The 21,743-nt window shown below is 71.4% G+C and overlaps 9 protein-coding genes across 9 annotated transcripts; 6 read left to right on the forward strand and 3 right to left on the reverse strand.

Annotated features, from left to right (window-relative positions):
* Positions 1–1,136: 1,136 nt before the first annotated feature.
* AURANDRAFT_63019 (hypothetical protein) lies at positions 1,137–2,060 on the reverse strand (the record flags this gene model as incomplete). Its single annotated transcript, XM_009037645.1, has 1 exon — positions 1,137–2,060. The coding sequence occupies one exon, from the start codon at positions 2,058–2,060 to the stop codon at positions 1,137–1,139; it is 924 nt and encodes a 307-aa protein (XP_009035893.1).
* A 993-nt stretch (positions 2,061–3,053) lies between these two features.
* On the forward strand, positions 3,054–4,475 carry AURANDRAFT_63020 (hypothetical protein; the record flags this gene model as incomplete). The annotated part of the gene is made up of 1 exon (XM_009037251.1): positions 3,054–4,475. The coding sequence occupies one exon, from the start codon at positions 3,054–3,056 to the stop codon at positions 4,473–4,475; it is 1,422 nt and encodes a 473-aa protein (XP_009035499.1).
* Positions 4,476–5,014: 539 nt separating this feature from the next.
* AURANDRAFT_12856 (hypothetical protein) lies at positions 5,015–5,875 on the forward strand (the record flags this gene model as incomplete). The annotated part of the gene is made up of 2 exons (XM_009037252.1): positions 5,015–5,320; positions 5,552–5,875. Coding segments are annotated over 2 exons (630 nt in total), but the record flags the coding sequence as incomplete, so codon positions are not given.
* Positions 5,876–7,202: 1,327 nt separating this feature from the next.
* On the forward strand, positions 7,203–7,859 carry AURANDRAFT_24476 (hypothetical protein; the record flags this gene model as incomplete). The annotated part of the gene is made up of 1 exon (XM_009037253.1): positions 7,203–7,859. One exon carries the CDS (start codon positions 7,203–7,205, stop codon positions 7,857–7,859), a length of 657 nt encoding a protein of 218 aa, XP_009035501.1.
* A 144-nt stretch (positions 7,860–8,003) lies between these two features.
* Positions 8,004–8,783, reverse strand: AURANDRAFT_3833 (hypothetical protein; the record flags this gene model as incomplete). Its single annotated transcript, XM_009037120.1, has 1 exon — positions 8,004–8,783. A coding segment is annotated over one exon (780 nt), but the record flags the coding sequence as incomplete, so codon positions are not given.
* Positions 8,784–10,291: 1,508 nt separating this feature from the next.
* On the forward strand, positions 10,292–10,540 carry AURANDRAFT_23847 (hypothetical protein; the record flags this gene model as incomplete). Its single annotated transcript, XM_009037254.1, has 1 exon — positions 10,292–10,540. A coding segment is annotated over one exon (249 nt), but the record flags the coding sequence as incomplete, so codon positions are not given.
* An 897-nt stretch (positions 10,541–11,437) lies between these two features.
* Positions 11,438–12,622, forward strand: AURANDRAFT_3922 (hypothetical protein; the record flags this gene model as incomplete). Its single annotated transcript, XM_009037121.1, has 2 exons — positions 11,438–11,932; positions 12,110–12,622. Coding segments are annotated over 2 exons (1,008 nt in total), but the record flags the coding sequence as incomplete, so codon positions are not given.
* A 263-nt stretch (positions 12,623–12,885) lies between these two features.
* AURANDRAFT_63024 (hypothetical protein) lies at positions 12,886–14,406 on the forward strand (the record flags this gene model as incomplete). The annotated part of the gene is made up of 1 exon (XM_009037255.1): positions 12,886–14,406. The coding sequence occupies one exon, from the start codon at positions 12,886–12,888 to the stop codon at positions 14,404–14,406; it is 1,521 nt and encodes a 506-aa protein (XP_009035503.1).
* A 442-nt stretch (positions 14,407–14,848) lies between these two features.
* Positions 14,849–16,003, reverse strand: AURANDRAFT_63025 (hypothetical protein; the record flags this gene model as incomplete). The annotated part of the gene is made up of 1 exon (XM_009037644.1): positions 14,849–16,003. The coding sequence occupies one exon, from the start codon at positions 16,001–16,003 to the stop codon at positions 14,849–14,851; it is 1,155 nt and encodes a 384-aa protein (XP_009035892.1).
* Positions 16,004–21,743: the final 5,740 nt, after the last annotated feature.

Consider the following 21,743-nt stretch of genomic DNA (forward strand, 5'->3'; position numbering starts at 1 on the left):
CGTGTAGTGCCGTCCAGCCTCGACGGGGGCAGCCTCGGTGCACGTCAGCGCCCTGCTCCAGGAGCCAGGGCACATGAGGGTACCAACCGAGCTTTGTGGCATGAAAAAGGCGCGTGGATCCATCTGGATTACTATAGAACCTCATGACCATGCCAACTCCCACGCTATAGCCTTCTTCAATATTAACAAGCGCATCAAGGTCGCCGCCCGCCGCATGATAGCGTTGCGTTTGTGTCATGAACGAGCGTCGCAGCCCGGGCGAATCCATCGCGCAGGCCCCCGCTGTCGCGCAGCGCGCCTCGAGATCGAGCTCCAGCTCGACCCGGCTGGGGCTGCACACGAGCCTGGGCGTTCGAGCCGCTCTTGCGCGATCGTCTTATCGCACCGGCGGCCGGCACCGCTCGCCGCTGGCAGCAGCGCGATGCCGCCAGCTAGCAAAGACGCAAAGACACCGCCGATCAATGCGTACAGCTTCAGCGGCGACACGCGCGTGGCGACCAAGGCCGAGCCCGACGCGCGGCTCGAGCTGCTGCACGACCGCGTGAACGTCGTCGTCTTCGGCGCCATCTTCGGCTGCGCCTTCGCGTCGCTGCAGGGCGCGTGGCCCGGCCACCTCGCGACGACCTACGCCAGCCTCGCCTACCTCGTCGTCGACCTGGCGCTCGCGCTGACCGTCCCCGCGATGTTCAAGTCGCCGGGTCCCATCGTCATGCACCACCTCGTGACCATCGCGCTCCACCTGCACCCGATCCTCGTGGAGCCGGCGCACGCGGAGTACGCGTCCATGGCGCTGCTCGTCGAGCTCAACACGCTCGTGCTCACGCTGCGGCGGCTCCTCGACTACCCGTTTCCGTTGGAGGTCGTCTTCTGGGGCTCGTGGGTCTTCCTGCGCCTCGTCTGGTTCCCGTGCCTCGCCTGGGGCATGATGGACAGCGCCTACACGCCCGACGGCGACTACTACCCCATCCCCAAATTCCTCAGCTCCACGCCGCGCGTCGGCGTCTGCCCCAAAAAGGTCGCGTGGCTCTTCGTCGCTTTGACGGCGCTCCAGATCTACTCGACCTTCGTGTTGCTGCGGAACGCGTGGCAGCGACGACGAGACAAGGCCGACTAGGTAATTCGCTCATTCGTGCGTCTCAGCGGCGGCGCGCGAGGACCAGGAGCGCGGCGATGGCGGCGGCGGCGACGGCGGCCTTCTTCGCCGCGGCGAAGGGCGTCGAGGCGACGTCCGTGACGCCGGGGCAGGACGCGAAGGAGCCGTCGCCGCGGCGGACGATGGCGTACTCCTCGAGGACCGCGGCGGGCGGGATGCCGCCGTGGAGGTGCGGGAAGAGCTCGCCGCCGGAGGCCGCGTCGGGGAGCGCGGGGATGTCGCCGACGGGCGCGACGGCCTCGAACTTCGTCTCGACGCCCGCGGCGCTCAGGCTCTTGGCGCTCATGCGCAGGCAGACCCAGTCGCCCTGCGTCGGTTTGTAGAACCAGTTGAGCACGCCGAGCAGCTTCGCGGGATCCGCCGTCGCGTGCGTGAAGCCGTCCTGGCCGTAGGTCGGCGGGTAGTAGACGGCGCCGTCCGCCTTCGCCTTGTCCCAGAGCGCCTTCTGCGCGCAGTGGTAGAGCCAGGGGTGCTTCGCCTTCGCGTGGAGCTCGTGCAGGTAGTCCATGGCCGCGGACGTCTTCGCGTGGAGGCCGCCGTCGTCCTCGCGGCCGCAGTTCGTCGGCGTGAAGCCGGGCAGGCAGATGGGCACGTACTTGCAGGGCCCGGGCCAGACCCACTTGACGCGCGTGCCCGCTTTGAGGACCGCGCCCTGGCCCGCGGTCACGACCGTCGTGCCCTTGGCGTGCTCGAGCCGCACGGATCCCTCGAGCACGAGCACGTACTCGTCGAAGGCCGGCGTCTGCGGCGCCTCGGACGTCGCCTTCTTGACCTCGCAGACGCAGGCGCTGATCTCTGGCGTCACGCTAGCAACATTGCCGATGTACTCCGTGATTTTCAGGTCCGGCGCGTCGACGACGGCGACGGGCTCGACGACGCGCACGTCGTCGTAAGTGACGACGGCCATTGGTGCTAGTATTTGCAAACAGGGGCCTGGAGGTGACGACGCGGCTGGTGATGGGCTGAGCTGGCTTTGCGTTTTTTCTTGTGATGATGCTTGTGGCAATTTGATGTAAAAGCAGCGCCATGCGCGCGCTGTTGCGGCCGGTTCAGCGCACGCGACCTCGACGAAGAGCGCTGACAACGGACAGAACCTTCACGCGCACCCTCGGTCGCCTGGAAGTCACGGTGGAACGAACCGAGTGCGTCGTGCGCTGCGCCAGCGCGCGCACGCTGATCACGCCGGCCAACGAGACGCTCGTCGGCACCGCGCTCCCCTACTTCCCGCGCGGCGGTCCCTGCCCGCCGCCGCTGCCGCGGGAGCTCGCCGGGCGCGCCGACGCCTGGGGCGCGCTCGAGACGGGTCCGGGCTTCGTGTTCCCGGCGCAAGCCGTCGACGGCGTCGTCGGCGTCTACGGCGGCAAGGCGCTGCGCGAGGCGTGCGCGCGGCTGCCGCTAAATGCGTCCGGCGAGCGCTGCGGCGTCGGCCGAGCCGTGGCGACGGACGCGCCCGGCGCGCTACGCTTCGACGCCGTCGTCCACGCGGTCGGGCCCTTCTGGGCGGCGAATCACTGGGCCGACGAGCTGCGGTCGACGTACCTCAGCGCGCTGCGCTGCGCCGACGCGCTGGGTGGCGGTTCGTTCGACGTCGCGGCGCCCCTGCTGGGGTCGGGCGCGCGCGGCGCGCCCGTCGCGGACGCCGCGGCCGTCGCCGCGGACGCGGCCGTCGCCGCCGCGGGCGAGCTCCGCGGGCCGGCGCGGCTCGTCTTCGGCGTCGTCGATCCCGACGCCTTCGGCGCGCTTCGGGGCGCGTTCGACGCGCTGCCCTCGTAAGAAGTTCAACTCAATCGATGGTGAAGTTGCGCAAAAACCTCGGGCCACGAGCTTATGCAAACGTCGTGAGGCAGCCCACTCCAAGAGGCTGCGGCCCGACGACGACCTGCAGATCTCCTCGAACTAGATGGCGGAGCTGAGCGAGCGGCCCATGACGCCTCTCCCGTACCAGAAGATCGCCGTGCTCGTCATGGTCTTCCTCGGCGACTCGCTCTGCATGAGCGTCGTGCTGCCCTTCGTGCCGTTCATGGTCAAGACCTACCTGGGCCTCCCGCCGGACCAGGACTACCTCGTGGGCTACTACGCCGGCGCCGTCGCCGGCGCCTACATCGCGGGCCAGCTCTGCACGGCGCCGCTCTGGGGCGCGCTGAGCGACCGCGTCGGCCGGCGGCCCGTCATGCTCGCGTGCCTCTTCCTCTCCGCGGCGTGCCTGCTCGCCTTCGGCGCGGCGCCGGACCTGCGGTTCGCGCTCGTCGCGCGCTTCGCCCACGGCCTCTGCAGCGGCAACGTCGTCGTGGCCAAGTCGATGATGGCGGACCTCACGGACGAGACGAACGAGGCGGACGCGTTCGTCTACGTGGGCGCGACGTTCGGCGCGGGCGCCATGCTCGGGCCGCTGATCGGCGGCGCGCTCTGCGAGCCGGCGACGAAGTACGCGGGGCTGCCGCTGATGGCGCTCTGGGCCGAGCGGCCCTATCTGCTGCCCTGCGCGGTCGTCGCGGCGGTGACGTTGCTGGACCTCGCGGCCGCGGCGGTGCTGCTGGAAGAGTCGAAGCCGGAGACGCCGGACGCGCCGGCGGACGGCGTCTCCGACGCGGCGGCGGACGCGGGCGTGCGCGAGCTCCTGCGGGACCCGGGGTCGCCGTTCCGGGCCGTCTGCGCGTCGTTCGTGCTCTTCGGCCTGTGCTTCATGGCGTTCCAGGAGGTGTTCCCGGTCTTCGGCCGCGCGCCCGTCGCCGAGGGCGGCCTGGGCCTCGACTCGACGTCCGTGGGCGTCCTGCAGGCCGCGGCGGGCGCGGCGACGCTCGCGGGCGTCGTCGCGGTCTACCCGCCGCTCGCGCGGCGCGTCGGCGTCCCGGGCGCGTACGCGTGCGCGCTCCTGACGTGCGCGGCCGCGGCCTACCCGGCGCCGCCGCTCCTCGCCTACGCGTCGGCCGGCGACACGCCCTGGCTCGCCCTGGCGGCGGCGAACGGCGCGGTGTCGCTCGCGACGGAGGTGTCCTTCACGTCGCTGAACCTCATGCTGAAGCGATCCGCGCCGCCGAATCTCGTCGGCGCGGCCATCGGCGCGGGGTCGTCGCTGGGCATGCTCGGCCTGGCCTTCGGGCCCGTCTTCGGGGGGTCGCTCTTCGCGGCGTCGTCGGACCCGGCCGCGCGGCTGCCGCCGGCGCTCGCGCAGGGCCGCCTCTTCTTCCTGGCGATCTCGCTCGTCGCGCTCGCGAACGCGGGCCTCGTCGCGAACCTCCCGTCCTGGCCCGCGGAGCCGGGGGCCGTCTGGCGCCGGGCGGGCGGCGGCTACGCGAAGGTCGACGCGAACGACGCCGCCTAGCTCCTGGAGTTTTATAAAACCCATCGAAACTTGAACTGTGATTTGAAGTGTCGTTTTATATAACACCCGCGAAGCAGCCCAGGGAGTGCTTACTCGAACGCCACCCTCTGTGTCCCGCGTGCGCCTTGCTGCAGGCGGGAGTCCCGTCGGATCGCCGGGCGATGGCGACCTTCGAGGCGCGGCCGAACGCGCCGGCCCCGCGGAGCGGGGGCAACTCCCCCGAGAGCGCGCGCCTCACCATCGGGCTGCCCAACGCGCAGTACAGCGAGTCCGGGTCGAGCGTCGCGGGCGAGGAGTGCCCGAGCTCGTCGTTCTGGCCCGAGTCGCTGTCGAGCAAGTACGAGATCTCGTCCATCATCGGCAAGGGCGCCTCGAGCGAGGTCTTCGCCGCGCGCGTCCGCCGGCGCCCCGGGACGCGCGTCCGACCTGAAGGAACCCCCGCCCGAAATCGTAGGCGCTGCCGCGTGACGGGCGAGGAGTGCGCCCTCAAGCGCATCTACAAGCCGCGGTGCTGCACGGGCGCGCGGGCGACGCGGCGGCTGCGGGACGAGGTCCGCGTCCTGTCGACGCTGCGCCACCCGCACATCGTCGAGATGCGCGAGGTCTTCGAGACGCCGACGGAGCTCTACATCATCATGGAGCGCGCGCGCGGCGGCGAGCTCTTCGACCGCATCGTGGAGAAGGGCAACTTCAGCGAGGCCGAGGCCGCCGCGGTCATGTACCAGCTCCTGAGCGCGCTGACGGACATGCACCGCCGCGGCGTCATCCACCGGGACATCAAGCCCGAGAACCTGCTCCTGACGACGCGCGACGGCTGGGAGCTGAAGCTGTCCGACTTTGGTCTCGTGAAGACCCTCGAGGCCGACGACGACCCGCCGTCGCTCTCCGAGCTCCGCGGCGGCGCGGACCCGGGCCGCCGCGTGACGCCCGAGGCGTCGCCCGCGCGCCCGGAGCCCGCGCCCGCGGGCCTCGCGTCGCCGGAGCTGCGCGCCGCCGCGGCGCCGGCGGGCAGCTCGGGCGGCGTGTCCTTCAACCTGCCCCACCACATGGAGCGGTCCGAGGAGCGGGCGCACGAGCGGTCCATCGCCGAGCGGTTCGGCCGCGCGCGGACGCACACGCTCTGCGGGTCGCCCTACTACATGGCGCCCGAGGTCTGCAGCCGCGAGCGCTACGGGCCCGCCGTCGACGTCTGGTCCGCGGGCGTCGTGCTCTACATCCTCCTCACGGGCAGCCCGCCCTGGGAGCGGCCGCCGCTCTTCGGCGCGAGCCCGCGGATCGACGTCGACGGCGAGCTCGGGTCCATCTCCCGGGACGGCGTCGACCTGCTCCTGTCCATGCTCCGGGGCCAGCCGGGCGACCGGTGCACGGCCCAGGACGCGCTCCGCCACCCGTGGATCAACCGCCGGAGCTGCCTCCTCCGCGAGTCGCTGAGCAGCCCGCACTACGGCTCCTCGCTCAAGGCCTTCTGCGAGAAGCGCAAGCGCGCGTCGTCCTACGCGAACCTGGACATGACGCCCGTGGCGCGCGCGCTCGGCGAGAGCTTCCCGAGCCGACCGCGCGGCGTGTCGAACTGCCAGGTCCGCGTGAAGAAGAACCGGAAGAACGCGGACGGCGTCGGCGCCATCCCGCCGGACTACGACGGCCCGCCGCCGCCGGGGCGGAACACCGTCGTCAGCGACCTGAGCTCGAACCCGACGGAGTACGACACGATGTCCTCCGAGGACGACGACATGGACGCGTCGGACCAGACGTTCCGCCTGTCCATCGACGAGACGCACGAGGATAATTAGACCTGTAGAACGACCGCGCCAGTGGGGATTTATAGAGAGGACAATTAGGGTCGCAGCCCGACGCCCGAGTACTCCGCGTCGTAGCGCGCCGCGAGGTCGTTCGCCCACGTCGTGTAGACGCTGTCGGGCCCGTGGTACGCCGCGGAGTTCGTCGCGACGCGGCGCACGTCCGCGCGCAGCGCGGCGTCGTCCGCGTAGTGGCGGCCCTTGGCGCGCTGCCGCAGGAGGGCCAGGTCCACGACGTCGCTCACGACGTCGTGGTAGTCGGGCATGCCGAGCTGGGCGCAGGCCTCCTTGGTGAGCCGCGTGCGGTACGGGTTGCTGGGAGGATCGCCGAACTGCATGTCCCAGCAGGCCTCGAGCGCGGCCCGCGCGCGCGCGCTGACGGGGTCCGGCGCCGCAGGCGCCGGCGCCGGCGCCTTGCGCTTCGTCTCCTTCTTCGCCTTCTTCCGCGGCGGCGGCGCGGCGGGGAAGAGCTCCTCGGCCGTCTTTTCGACCTTGGCGACGGGCGGCGCCGTGCGCACCAAATTGTCGATGGCCGCGATCTCCTCGGGCGTGAGCGGCGCGACGCCCTTGGGCGGCAGGCTCGTCCTCTGCGCGTACTCGCGGAAGGTCGGCGTCGGGTCCACGTCCATGGGCACCGCGTGTCGGTGCTTGTCCGGCAGGTAGTCGCGCCAGGTCTTGTCGGGCCCCGTGCGCGCGGCGAGCTGCGCCTCGAGGCGCGCGAGGCCTTCCGAGGCATAGATGCGCTCCTGCGCGGACATGATATGGCGCAGTACGGGCGGCGCGTTGGCGGCGGGCGGCGGTGCGCACTGCCAAGAGCTGTGTTTGCTGAGAGCCCGCTGTGCAACATCGCGGCAATAAGGCTTCAACGTCGCGCGCGACGCGTTCTGGGCACGCTGCTGCGCCCTCAAAACCTCCAAAATCCATCGCAGCGATGGCGCGCAAGCCGTTTTCGCTCACCTACGTGACCTACGAGGAGGGCGACAGCGTGGGCCTCGTCTGTGCTCTGCTGGCTCTGGCTCCCGTCTTCATCATCGTCGCCTACGCGACGCTGCTCGTGAGTCGGCGGGAGCTGCACGTGTTCTATATCCTCGCGGGCCAGCTCGCGAACGGCGCGCTCAACGGGCTCCTCAAGGCCTACTTCGACGCGCCGCGGCCCGAGGGCGCGGACCGAGCCGGCCCGGGCTTCCCGTCGGACCACGCGCAGTTCATGGGCTTCTGGGCCGCCTACGCGGCGCTCTTTTTGATCTTATACGTGCCGCGCGTCGGCCGGCCCTACTGGCGCGAGCTGCTCGGCGCCGCGGTCGTCGCGCTCGCGGCCGCCGTCGCCGGGAGCCGCGTCTACCTGGGCTACCACAGCGCGGACCAGGTCTGCGCGGGCCTGGGCTTCGGCAGCGTCTTCGCCGCGGGCTGGATCGAGGCGTACGGTCGCTTGCTCCGGCCGCGGCTCGGGGGCTGGGTGAGGAACTCGCCCGTGTGCCGCTACCTCCTCGTCCGCGACTGCGCGCACGTGGCCGACGTGCTCCGGGTCGACTACGACGCGGCCATGCGGCGCCTCGGCTCCTCGTCGCCGCGTAAGAAGCGGTCCTAGGCCTTACTTCGCGTCGACCCAGTCGAGCTTCTGCGCGTCCCACTCGCGCGCCGCGGTCTCGCGGAGGTCGAGGTGGTCGAGCGTGCCGCGGGCCTCGCCGTCGTCGCTCGCGGCGCCGCCGTTGACGCTGTCGAGCTCGAGGGAGATGAGGCGCAGCTCCAGGTCCGCGAGGGCCTTGCGGAGGCAGAGCAGCGTGGACTTGGAGTGCTGGTTGTAGCGGTAGAGGCCGTAGAAGAGGTCGAAGGAGTCGTCGCAGGTCGTCTCGACGATCTTGAGCACGGATTCGAAGCCCTTGGTGTCGATGGGCGTCGGGTGGAGCCGGCCGATGGACCCGAGCATGCGGCCGACGAGGTGCGTGAGGAACTGGGAATTCGCGGCGTAGACGTCGTGCTGCGTGCAGGTCATCTCGACCATCTTGCAGCCCGCGCTCTCGAAGATGCTGAGGAACCGCTCGCAGGTCTCGGAGCGGTCGTCGCGCACGCGCACGCGGTCGTAGACGAACGCCAAATTCTCCCAGCCGTGGCGGCCGCTCTCGGGGCCGAACATGGGGTGCGTGCAGAGCACGGACGTGCCCGACGGCACGCGCGCCAGCAGCGAGTTCTCCGCGTGCTCCTTGACGCTCAGCACGTCGGCGATGAGCACGTCCTCGTGCGTCTCGAGCCCCGGCCGCAGCGCCGCCAGCGTCTCGTCGAAGCTCACGATGGACACGGCCAGGACGACGACGTCCAGGTCCCGGCCGAAGAAGTCGAGCACGTCCTCGCGCTGGTCCAGCACGTACGACCCGAGCGCGCCGACCTCCTCGGCCTCGGCGGACCGGTCCGACTTGCTGATCGTGTAGATCTCGTGGTCGTAGTTCGCGAACTTGCGCGCGAGGAACTGGCCGAACTTCCCGAAGCCCACGATGCCGATCTTCAGGCGCCGCTTCGCCAGCACCTGCGCCTTCTCCCGCTGGATCGCCGCGAGCTGCGCGCGCAGCTGCGCCTCCGACGCCTTGATCGCGCTCAGCTTCTCGGGGAACTCGCTCTCCGAAAAGACGCGCGTCGACGGGCGTGCGGCGTGTCGCGTTGGCGCGAGGAAGCCAAAAGCGCCGGCGGCGCAGAAGAGCAGGAGAACTCGTCGTCTACTCGCGGCTGCGACCATGTTTGCCCACCGCGTGGTCGGCTGGAGCATCCACGGCATCATATGATCATCGCTGATCGAGCAAACCTCCTTGTGGCAGCTGGTGACGACGCTGATGCGCGCAGCGATTTGTTAGACCAGACCGGGCTTACGTGCAAAACTAGTAGCGCGAGGGTGCCCAGCGTGTCACCCGACCAAGCTCACGTGCAAAACCTAGCTGCCAGGGGGCCCAGCGTGACGCCCGACCAAGCTCACGTGCAAAAACTAGCAGCCAGGGTGCCCAGCGTGACGCCATGGGCCCCAACTCCGGCGGTGGAAAAAAAAACAAGGACGGCAAGGGCAAGGGCGGCGGCAAGAAGTACGACAAGCTCGGTCGGCCGCTGAACTTTGGCAACTACCGCAACGGCGTGCTCGTGACCAGCGGCGGCGGCAAGGGCAAGGGCGGCAAAGGCAAGTCCAAAGGCGGCGGCAAGAGCAAAGGCGGCGGCAAGGGAAGCTCCGGCGGCCGCGGCGGCGCGTCCGGCGGCGGCCGCGGCGGCGCGGCCGGCGGCCGCGGCGCGAGCTCCGGCGGCCGCGGCGGGTCCGCGGGCCGCGGCCGCGGCGCCGCGCCGCCGAAGAAGGACGACAAGACCGTCGCCGTGTCGCTGTCGGCGGCGGACGAGGACAAGGTGCGCGGCGCGCTCGAGGCGACGGCCGGCGGCGTCGAGCGCTTCGTCGCGAGCCGCTACCGCGTGGGCCAGCGGGTGAGCTGCTACTGGGAGGAGGACGGCGAGGGCGCCTGGTACGACGCCATCGTCAAGGACGTGTCCTACGACGACGAGGTCGGCGTCTACTTCGAGGGCCTCGACGACGACGAGGGCCACCAGGTCGTGCCGCTGGCCGAGTGCCGCGAGCGCGCGCCCAAGAAGCGGCCGAAGCGCGCGGGCGCCGACGACGCCAAGGCCGCGGGCCCGCCGCCGCCGGCGAAGGGGTCCCCGTTGCGGGCGCAGCGCGAGTCGCTGCCGGCGTTCGAGTTCCGCACGCGCATCCTCGCGGCGATCCACGGGAGCCGCGTCGTCGTCGTCGAGGGCGACACGGGCTGCGGCAAGACGACGCAGGTGCCCCAGTTCGTGCTCGAGGACGCGGCGGAGCACGGCGAGGCCTGCTCCGTCGTCGTCGCGCAGCCGCGGCGCATCTCGGCCATGGGCGTCGCGGAGCGCGTCGCCGCGGAGCGCGGCGAGGCCGTCGGGTCCGGCGCCGTGGGCTACTCCATCCGCCTGGAGACCAAGACCTGCGCGAGCACGTGCCTCCTCTTCTGCACGACGGGCATCCTCATGCGGCGCCTGTCGGAGAACCCGGATTTGGAGGGCGTCACGCACGTCTTCGTCGACGAGGTCCACGAGCGGACCATCGAGTCCGACTTTCTGCTAATGGTCCTGCGCGACGTGCTCGCGCGGCGCGCGGACCTGAAGCTCGTCCTCATGTCCGCGACGCTCGACGCGGACCTCTTCGCGAACTACTTCCCCGGCGACGTGCCCACGGTGTCGATCCCGGGCCGCGCGTACCCGGTCGCGGCGCTCTACCTCGAGGCGGCGCTCGAGCTCACGCAGCACCGCGTGCGGTCGGGCGCCGACTGGGCCCGGAAGAGCGGCAAGGGCGGCAAGGGCGGCGCGCCGTCCTCCGGCAAGGGCGGCAGGGGCAAGGGCGCGCCGGCGCCGCCGGGCGAGGACGCGCTCGCGGAGGCGGACTTCGCGAAGCGCTACCGGACCTGCGGCCGGACGGCGCACGCGGCCCTCGCGGCGACGAACTTCGAGGAGATCAACTACGAGCTCGTCGTGTCGCTCGTGTCGGCGCTCATCGCCGACTTCGACGGGCCCGACGCCGTCGTCGCCTGGGCCGCGCGCAAGGGCTTCCTGAAGCCGGCCGCGGCGGCCGCGGGGTTGGAGGGGCGGCCCGAGGCGGGCCTGAGCGACGCGATCCTCGTGTTTTTGCCGGGCTTCAAGGAGATCCAGACCTTGCACGAGGCGCTCCTCGCGACGCGGCCCTTCGACCGGGAACCGCAGAAATCCTGGGTGCTGCCGCTCCACTCGCAGCTGCCGCCCGAGGAGCAGAAGCGCGTCTTCAGCCGGCCGCCCAAGGGCGTGCGCAAGGTCGTCCTCGCGACGAACATCGCCGAGACGGCGATCACCATCGACGACGTGTCCTTCGTCGTCGACTGCGGGCGCATGAAGGAGAAGCGCTTCGACGCGGAGAAGCGCATGGAGTCCCTCGAGGACGTTTCCGTGTGCCGGTCGAACGCGAAGCAGCGCCGGGGCCGCGCGGGCCGCTGCCGGCCCGGCTGCTGCTTCCACCTGCTGACGTCCTTCGCGCACGACTCCGTCGTCGCGGGCCACCAGACGCCCGAGGTGAAGCGCGTGCCCCTCGAGCGCCTCGTGCTCACGATCAAGGCCCTCGGCTACGAGAAGACGGCCGGCGCGGTCCTCGCGGCGCTGCTCGAGCCGCCGCGGCCCGCCGCCGTGCGCCGCGCCGTCGACGAGCTCGCGACGCTCGGCGCGCTGGAGACGTCCGAGGGCCGCGAGGACCTTACAGCGCTCGGCGCGCATCTCAGTTTGCTGCCGACGGACGCGCGCATCGGCAAGTTCATACTGTTGGGCGCCATCTTCGGCGCGGTCGACGAGACGCTGACCATCGCGTCCGTGCTCACGTCGCGGTCGCCCTTCGTGGCGCCCTTCGCGCTGCGCGACGAGGCCGACGCCGCGAAGCGGTCCATGGCCGGCGCGACGCAGAGCGACCATCTGGCCGCGCTCCGCGCGTACGCGGAGTTCGACGGCATCAAAGGCAACGGGAAATACGACTTCGCGCGCCAAAACTTCCTCGGCATCAAGTCGCTCCAGCAGATCGCGGCGCTGAAGCGGCAGTTCCTCGAGCTGCTCTCGGACGCGGGCTTCGCGCCGCGCGGGTTGCGCGCGCGTCGGGTCGAGGCCGTCGGCCGGCGCGACGGCGGCTCCGACGGCGTGAAGGCGGCGCTCAGGGGCGGCGCCCTCGACGACGGGCGCCGCGGCCGCGACGGCCGCGACCGCAAGAGCGACCGGAAGGCGCGGCCCCGGGACGACGAGATCGACGCGGCTTTGGAGGGTTTGGCCCTCGAGGAGCCGGAGCGCGCGCCGGACACGCTCCTCAAGGCGCTGCTTTGCGCCGCGCTCTACCCGCAGGTGGCGCTCGTCGAGACGAAGGAGTCGTCGTCCAAGGGCAAGGGCAAGGGCGGCGGCGGGTCCAAGCTAAAGATCCGCGACGAGGACGGCGCCGAGATGGCCGTCGCCCTGCACCCGTCGTCCGTCAACGCGAGGCTCTCGCGCTTCGAGTCGCCCTACGTCGTCTTCGCCGAGAAGCTCAAGACGGCCCAGGTCTACCTCCGGGACACGACGCCCGTGTCGCCCTACGCGCTGATGCTCTTCGGCGGCCGCCTCCGGGGCAAGGGCGCCGGCGGGGCCCGCGTGCTCTCCGTGGACGACTGGATCCAGTTCCGCGTCCCCGGCGGCGTCGAGAAGCTCGTCACGGGCATCCGCGTCCAGCTCGACTCGCTCCTCACGCAGAAAATCGAGAACCCGGACCTGGAGCTGTCCGCCGCGGGGAAGGGCGTGCTCGAGGCCGTCGTCGCGCTCCTCGACACGCCCGCGCCCAAGTTCTGATTGTGTCCTTCGCTTCTCGCTTTCGCTTCGTTCGTAACATCTGGCTCGGTATGTGCGGAGGCCCTCGCGATGTGCCATCGCGTGCGTCCGCTCGAGTGGCGCTTCGGCGATCGCAACAAAAAATTAAAAAAACGTGGCGGCCGGCCGGTGTGGCTTGTCGACATCGATGCCGAGGCTATGAAAAATTCTGGAGCGGGCGGTGCCGGGAAGCTCTAGAGGCGACCCGCCAGCTCCGAGCCATGAAGAAGGCCAGCGAGAGAGAGAAGCGCGCGGCGAAGCTGTCGACGCTGGACGCCAAGCTCCTGTCCTTCAGCTACTCGGCGTCGGGGGTGTCCTGGAACCGCTTCTGCAACATGTGGCTCCTGAAGAGCGGGTTCTCGCCGCGCGAGGTGGGCCTCATGAAGTCGCTGTCGCTCGTGGGCAAGTTCGTCGCCCAGCCCGTGTGGGCGGGCACCGCGGACGCGGGCTCGCCGCCGGCGGTCCTCGCCGCGTCCGTCGCGGCGTCCGTGCTCACGCTCGAGGGTTTGCGCCTGGGCACGCGCGACGGCTACAACGCCCACGCCCTCGCGGCGGCGGCGGGCGGCGCGGCGCGGGCGGCGCCGCACCAGGCGCTCCGGACCGTCGCGTCGCTCCGGGTGCTGCGGTCGATGGCGTCCGCGGCGTCGCCCGTCGCCGACTCCATGGTGCTGGCGCTGGCGCGCGAGGGCGGCGAGGCCTGGGGCCGCCAGCGCTTCTGGGGCTCCGCGTCCTGGGGTCTGGGGTCCGTCGTCGTCGGGGCGCTCATCGACCGCGTCGGTCTGGAGGCCGGACTCTTCGGCGTGTCGTACGTCGTGTCCTTCGCGCTGCTCCTCGTCCTCCTGGCGAGATTGCGGCCGGCCTGGCCGCGGAAGAAGCCCGTCCCCGACGACGCGGGCGCCTGCTGCGGCGAGGGCGACGCCTTCGAGTCCGCGAGCGACGCGGACGACGCGCCGGCGCCCGCGGCGGAGACGAAGAAGCGCGCGCCGCGGAATCTCGGCGCCGTCTGCTCCCGGGGCCTCGTGGCGCTGCGGCGGTCGCCGCCTTTGCGTTTAGCGCTGGCGAACGGCGTCGTCTTCGGGACCGGGGTCGTCGTCGTCGATTCCATCCTCTACATGCAACTGGAGTCGGAGCTGGGGGTGTCGCGCACGGTCAACGGCCTCGCGACGGCCGCGGCGACGGCCTCGACCTTCCCCTTCTTCTGGCACTCGGCGGAGCTGCTGGGGGCCTACGGCCACTGGCGCGTGCTCTTCGCGGCGCAGTGCCTGCTGCCGATCCGCCTGCTGCTCCACGCGTGCGTCACGGCCGACAACTTCACCTGGCTCCTGCTGCCCGTCCAGTGCCTGCACGGGCCCATGTTCGCCGCCTGGCTCTCGGCGGCCGTGGAGCTCGTGGACGCGCTGGCGCCGCCGGAGCTGCGGGCGTCGTCGCAGTCGCTGCTGACCATGGCCTACTTCACCGTGGGCGGCGCCGTCGGCCACCTGGTCTGGTCCGCGATCTTCGAGGCGCGCGGCGGCGTCGCGACGTACCTGCTCGCGGCGGCCTTCTCCGCGGTGGCGACGGCGGTCTTCGCCCTCGCGGCCGCGCCCCTCATGCGCGACGAGCGCCGCGCCGCGCGGAAGGCGGCCCTCGAGAGCCCGAGGACGCCGGGCGCCCTCGTCTACGACGACGACGTCGAGCGGGGCCTGCGCGCCGGCGCCGCAGCCTCGCGCGGCCGTCCGAGGAAGGACAGCACGCAGCCCTAACACTATCGCACGTTCATTAACTGGGGGAGGAAGGGCAGCACGCACGGCCAGCCCGAACACTATCGCACGTTTACCAATCGGTCGATGAGCTCGGCCTTCCGGCCGCCGACGCGGAGGCCCCGCGCGCGGAGGAGCGCCTTGAGCTGGGGCACGGTGCGGTTGGCCAGGTCCTCCGCGGGTGTCTCGTCGGATGCGCGGTCTTCCACGTGGTCCTCCGGCGGTCGCCGCGCCGCGGACCCGACGCGGGTCGCCGGCATGTCCGGTCGAAAGTCCGGCGCGTGCCGCGAGTGTGAGGGGTGGAGCGCGAATTTGACGACGAGCGAGTAGCGCGGTCGATCGCCCGCCGCCGCATTCGGGCACGTGACCGAGTGAGTAATGTCCTGATCGTAGATCGCCTACCAAGTGCGACGGTGTCGGATTTCTTCACATCTTCAGGCGAAATTCACGCGAAAAAACACTCCTGTCGCTCAACGCTGTCGATCGCGACGCGGCCCGGCCTCGGCGACACCTCGAAGATCTCGTTCGTCGGCGGATCGACGTAGCGCGTCGGCGCGCCCCACGCCGTCTCCCAGATCGCCGGGAGGTAGACGAGGCAGCTGATGAATCGCGGCTTTCCCCGTCGCCGGTTCCCGTGGAATCCGAAGGCGTCGGTCCAGGGAGACGGCGGATGCTGCGCCGGGTCGCCGTCGATGTGCCAGTCGAACGCGTCCGAGCCGTCCCGATGCTGCGGAGCGTTCGCGGCGATGGGAAGAATGTCGTCGCCGAGGCACGCAGGGGGGACGCGGCAGAGAGTGATGCTCGGATCCAAATATTTCGTGAGCCGCGTCTGGAGCTCGAGGATCGGGCGAGGGACGGTGTCCTCGTCGCAGAGAGCCAGCAGGTGGTCGCCGTCGAGGCCCCAGCACGCCTTCGCGCCGGGCGGCGGAGGAACCTCGTTCCCGGCCGCGTCGAGCACTAATTCCGTGTAGAGGTCCTTGGTCCACACCGACGGATCGGGGTCGCAGCGGCCGTCGCCGCTATCGCCCAGCAAGCCCAGGAGGTCGCGCCGCAGCGGCTCGTCGACTAAGCCGTCGAGCACGACCAACCGGCTAACGTCGAACTCGCCGTCGTCGTCCACGGCTCCGTCGATCTCGACGTGGGCGACCGGCGATACTACCTTCGGGTCCCATGTCGACGTCGCGTCGACGGCGACGCGCTTGCGCAGCTCGAAGCGCTCGACGTGGTCTCGGAGCGCGCCCGCGTAGCTGTCCTCGTCGGCGCTCCCTCGCCAAGGCGCGACGAGCGCCGACGCGCCGCCGAGCGCGTCCAGCGACTCCATGACGCCGAAGACCAGCGGTTCGTCGTCCTCCGCGTCGCAGTCGACGAGGATCGCGGCGCGCTCCTCGCCGGCGACGGCCACGACGTCGGCCGCGTAGCCGAGGCGCTCGCAGGTGTCTCTGATCACGCGATGCTCCGTTGCGGCCAGCGCGCGCGCATGGATGGTGATAGGTTTGAGCGCTGCTGCGGTATGGACGAGCCATGCCGCCAGCAGCAGCGCTTGAGTGTTGACGAGCCATGCCGCCAGCAGCAGCGCTCGAGCGTCAAATCGAGCAGCCATTGCGCGGCAGACTCGGAATTCTAGGTCGACGTTTGCCTTCAACGAGCACATTCTCACGCGGCACCAAAAAAGGGCACTTTTTTCATGTTTGGCACATGGCGAGGAGAAAAAAAAAAGAAAAAAAAAAAAAAAAAAGAGGCGCCGAAGGCGCCGAAGGCGCCGGAGGCGACAAAGGCGCCGAAGGCGCTGAAGCCAGGCGGAGCGACGCGCGGACTCGTCCCGCCGACCCGTCTTTAAACCCCGCGGAATTATCCAGGCGGCGGCGACGCGGCGGCGCAGCGCCGCACGGGCGATCGCGCGCGCGCCGTCCGCGCGGCGCCGCCGCGCCGCGGCCCGCTCGGCCACGGCGGCGCCGACGCGCGCGACCGCGCACGCGAGGACCGCGCGGCGCGGCCGCGCGGCGCTGCTCTGCGGCGCGCGGCGCGCGCGCACCAGGCGGCGACCGCGCCGCGCCGCGCGTCGAGCGCCGCGGCCGCGGCCGCCGCGGCGATTGCCGCGAGCGCGCCGCGGAGCGCGCGAGACCGCTGGACGTGGACCACGTGGCGCGCCACCGTCAGCCGGAGCGTGCGGCGCGCGGCCGCGGCCCAAGCCGCGAGGCCCCGGCGGAGCCGGCTCCGAGCGGCCGCCGCTGCGGCCGCCGCCGCGGCCGCCGCCGCCGCCAGACAGCGACGCGGCTCCTGAGCGCCGCGCCGTCCGCGGCGGCGGCCGCGGACGCCGCCGCGGCCGCGCGCCACGCGCGGAGCGCGCCGCGTGAGGCCGGCGCGATGTGGCGGAGGCACCGGAGCGCGGCCGCGACGTCCGCCGCGGCCGCGGGGCCCTCGACGTCGGCGACGCGCGCCTTCCACCAGCGGCCGAGCGCCGGCGCCGCGCCGCGGTGGAGCGCCGCGGCGCCCGCGGCCGCCTCCCAGCGCCGCCGCCACGCGCCGAGGCCCCAGGCGAGCCGCCGGCGCCGTGACCGCGCGCGGAGCGCCGCGGACCCGCGCCCGCCGCGAGAAAGCGGCCCAGGGCCGCGGACCGCCGCGCGCAGGCCCGCCGCTCAGGCCGCGAGCGCGGCGAGCTCCGCGCGGCCGCGGGCCGCCAGGAACCGGCCGCGGGCCGCGCCCTCGCGCCGGCGCCGGGCCGCGCCGCGCGCCGCGGCCGCGCGGCGACGCAGCGCTCCGAACCGCATCGACGGCGGTAGCAGGCACACGACGACGTTGGTCGCTGTCGTCGGCTGTGGCACCCATGGCGGCGGCGAGGCAGCGCACGACGACAGAAACGCCGCCGTCGCGTGCGCCAATGCGGGGCAGCCCCGGAGTTGCATGGGACGCGGAAGGTATGCGACAGCGTGCCGACGCACTGGAAGCGCTGGAAGGGCGTCACATGCAAGGACGTCGATGCAAAACACCGTTTCCGCGCTCAGACGCTGCCTCCGCACTCCTGCTGATAGTGTGTCTTGGGACGAGCATTGGACATTGATGGTGCCGTGCAGATCTTTTGTTAAACGCGTCGAATCTTTTGTTAAACGCGTCGATTCTTTTGTCCGTCGCCTAACATAGAATAGCTGCCGTGTTCCAAAAAAGCCATGACATTGTTCCACTGCGCAGAGTTTCCTTCGTCTTACGCTCCTTCGCTGCCGCACCTACGCGGACATGCCCTCGCGCGCGGCCGCGCTGCGGTCCTTGACCCAGGACGTGCCGCCCACGGAGCTGATGCAGGGCGTCTTGCCGATGTAGGGGAAGTCGGGCTCCAGGACCGCGCCGATGCAGAAGTCGGCGACGTCGGCGCGGGGGATGGAGCCCGCCTCGCCGTCGATGACGTTGACGACGCCGGTCGGCGCGTCGACGGTGAGGCCGCCCGGGCGGACGATGCACCACTCGAGGTCCTTGCCCGGGCCCGACGTGAAGAGGGCCTCCTGGTTGTTCTTGTCCGTGAAGATGGACGACATGACCGTGTTCATGAGGATCTTGAAGAAGAAGGGCGCCTGGTCCTTGGAGTCGCCCGCGCCGATGGACGTGACGACGGCGACGCGCTTCACGCCGTACTTCTTCATGGCGTCGATGATGATGGCCGAGCCGTCCGTGAGCATGGTCGGGCCCACGTCCTTGGTCTTGCCGCCGAGCGCGATGATGACGCCCTCGATGTCGCCGGACTCGAAGACCTTCTCGACGTCCGCGGCGACGTCGACGGAGCCCTTGAACTTGAAGAGCTGGTCGCTCGTCACCGCCTCCTCCTTGCCCGCGGAGCCCAGGGGCGTGAGCACGTTCGCCGGCGTGCGGCAGAGCGCGCGCACGGCGACGCCGCGCTCGAGGAGCTGGTGCGTGCACTCGCGGCCCGTCAGGCCCGTCGAGCCGAAGACGGCGATGCTGGCGCGCGGCGCGACGCGCGTGAGCGCCGAGGCGGCGCCGGAGAGCAGCGCGAGCGCAACGAGACGGAGCATCGTGGCTGCAGGCGGGCGGATTCTTACCACGCTTGGCGCTTCGATGGTGGCAGCGAGGAAGGCCTTCGAAGGCGGGGTTTGCTCCGGCGCCAGCGTCCGATGGCCGACGCGCCCCCCGTCCAAACTGCCGGGGATTGGTGTGCGGCCAAGGACGCCCGGTGGCTATACGTAACAAAAACAAGCGCTCGGATTGGGACGAACGGCTAGCCGTTTCGCTGGCTAGAGCACCAAACACGTACGCGCGGGCCAGGAACGGCGACCTCTGAGGCCAAGCTCCCGACGCACGGCAGCCCGTTCTGGTGGTCGGAGTGGCCTTCCATGACCCCTAGGCGTAAGCCTGACCGTCGGTGCCCCCATCGGAGGTGGTTCTGGCGTCGACCAAATTCCACCGCGCGGGCCTCGTCTCCGCGGGGCGGCCGCGGCGTACAAGTCCGTGCCAGCGAAGCGCGTCACCATCGATGGCGTTGGATACGCCCCTTGGTTTTGGGCGCGACGTGGGTGTGACGGCTGGGGAACGCCGTTTCCCTGCAGTAAGATGTACCACCCCGCCGCGCACGCAGGGGTGCCGGCGCCAGTGGCGGCGCAAACCCCGCCTTAGCGAGGAGATCGCAGCTGTTTTGTGTGAATTCAGCAACTTGCCTTCAACGCGAAAACCAAGATCCCTCAAATTAAGCGGACGCGCGACGTGGGGAAGGGGAGGCGCGTCGCTCATCGCGGGAGGAGGCGCTGGACGGGCGCGGCGGTGAGCTCGAACTCGTTGTGGAGTGCTTCTTGGATGAGGTTGAAGAGCGTGCCCTCGATGCAGGAGTGGACCATGCCCTGGAAGGCCGGGTCGCCGAGCAGGCGCTTCGCCGTCGTGTCGAGGCGCTTCTTCGCCGCGGCCTTCGCCGCGAGGCGGCTCTGGCGCGCGCGGAACGTCGACTGGAGCGCCGTCGCGCCCTCGCGCTCGGCCTGGCCCTTCTTGGACCGCTCGTAGCGCTTGTGGGCCACGGTCTGGCGCGCCTTGCGGGACCGCGTGATGTTCTGGAGCTTCGTGGCCGCGTTGGTCTGGTCGCCGGCCATCTCGCGGAGCCGCGCCTCGTGGCGCTCGAGCTGCACGGCGAGCCGGTGCGCGTGCTCCGTGTCGTCCAACGCCGTGATGATGGCCAGCGCGACGTCCGGCGTCAGCTCCTCGACGTAGTCCGCCAAATCCACGACCGTGGCCTCCTCGTCGTGGAGGTGGCGAAAGAACTGCTTCGTCTCGGAGATCGTCGCCTTGCAGCCGAGGTCCACGAGGCTCTGGCGCAGGTCGCCCAGGGCGATGCGCCCGCCCTCCTTGAGGCAGTCGCCGCAGGCCTCGCGCACGCGGTCCACGAGCGACGGCTTGTCCTTGAGCTCGACGTAGAGCGGCACGACGGGCTTTTTCGGGAGCATGCGGAACATGGCCTTGATCTCGAAGAGCTTGAGCAGGTCCTGGAAGACGAAGCCCATGGCCGACCGCGCCGCCCGCGCCTTGACCAGCGCGCTCTCGGGCGTGCCCGGCCGGTCCGCGGCGGACGCGCCGTCGTCCGCGGGCTCGAGGCTCCGCGGGCTCAAAAACGGGTCGTCGTCGAGGGCCGGCGGCGGCACGAAGACGAGGGGCCGCGGCACGTAGATCTTGTCGAGCTCGCTGCGGCCGTCGTGGAGCTGGAGGTGCTGCGCCTCGCCGACGACCTCCGCGACGATCTTCAGCCGGAGGAAGCAGACCGCGCCGCCCTGCGCCGCGGACGCGGCGCTGTGGAGCGTGTTCTCCGTGCTCAGCAGGGACGTCGCCGACGGCCCCCGGGCCAAGTTCGTGTTCGCGAAGCCCTGCATGAGCGGCGCGAGCGCGCTGCCCGCGGTGCCCGGCTTCGCCGTCGCTGGCGTCGGCGGCGCGGACGTGCCCCCGAGGCCGCCGCGGCCGCCGGGCGCCGAGCCGAGGCGCGCGGACCCCGCCGTCGGCGGCGCGGGCAGGGACTCGCCGTAGCCGCCGCGGCTCTCGCCGGAGCCGCCCGCGGACGCGCCGCCGCCGGGCGGCGGCGCGCCGAGCGGCGGCGGCGCGACGGCCGTGCCGCTCGTGGGCATCATGGGCAGGCGCGAGTTGGGCAGCGTCGTCTGCGTCAGGGACCGCTCGCGGCTCACGGTGCAGCGCGTCACGAGCGACCGGTGCGCCGTCGACGCCTTCGACGGGCTCGCGCTGTGGTCGAGGGACCCGCCGGCAGCCCCCGGCGTCGCGCCGCGCCGCTCGCGGCGCGACCCCGTCGCCGCGGGCCGCTCCTTGACGAGGACGAGCACGGAGCCATCCAGGACCACGGGCTCGCAGTCCGCGCGGAGGATCACGCGGCAGACGACGACCTGGCCCGGGAAGATGGCCCCCGAGAGCGGCTCCACGTCGAGGATGCCGTTGGCGATGAGGTCGTGGGCCGCCTCCCACTGGAAGTCGTAGACGGGCCCGTCGGCGCTGTCGGCCCCAAAGGGCGCGAGCTTCGTCGCGCCGGGCGCGCGCAGCGTCACGAGGCGGTGCACGTGCGTCCGCTGGGGCACGCGCCCGAAGACGAGCGTCTCCTGGGACAGGACGGCGGGCTGCGACGGCGACTCGACGATCTGGCAGCTCGGCGGGTGGAAGGCCTTCTCGTCGTCCGCGCCCGCGCGGTCGCCGTAGGGGTCCTGCCGTTTGTCGCGCGGGTTGTAGCCCGACGTCACGAGCGTCGTGTCGAGCGCGTAGTCGTGGGTCTCGCCGCCCCGCAGCCCGTCGGACGTGTAGCGCACGGTGAAGGGGATGGTGTACTTGCAGGCCATGATGGGCAGGAAGCGGATCCGGAGCTGCACGAGGCCGTGCGCGGGGACCGCGCCGGACGGGTTCTCGACGCGCATGAGGTCGCAGCCCACGGACGTCGCCTCCGAGGGCGCCGACTGGATCGACGGCGCGTCGAGGTGCACGGGCTGGGGCTGGCCGAAGACGACCTCGTACTGGAGCGGCGCCGCGCCGACGTTGACGACGTCGACGAGCTGGAGCGGCGCCTGCTCGGGCTTCGTGCCCACGGCCACGGGGTGGATGGCCAGGTCGCCCGTCGTCGGGTCCTGGGGCACGACGAGCAACGGCTCGTTGGGCGCGAGCGTGCGGCCCGTGAGGTCGAGCCAGAGCTGCTTGCCCTGCGCGACCCTCAACAGCACGGGCAGCTCGTGGACGCCGTCGAACTCGCGCGAGTTGAAGACGTAGGCGAAGCGCAGCGTCACGGCCTCGCCCGGCGCGAGGGTCGCCTTGCGCGGCGACACGTCGAAGCACTTGAGCTCGTCGATGACGCGGTTCACGCGCACGTCCGC

Source organism: Aureococcus anophagefferens (genome assembly GCF_000186865.1).
Source record: "Aureococcus anophagefferens unplaced genomic scaffold AURANscaffold_6, whole genome shotgun sequence".
NCBI classification, from domain to species: domain Eukaryota; class Pelagophyceae; order Pelagomonadales; family Pelagomonadaceae; genus Aureococcus; species Aureococcus anophagefferens.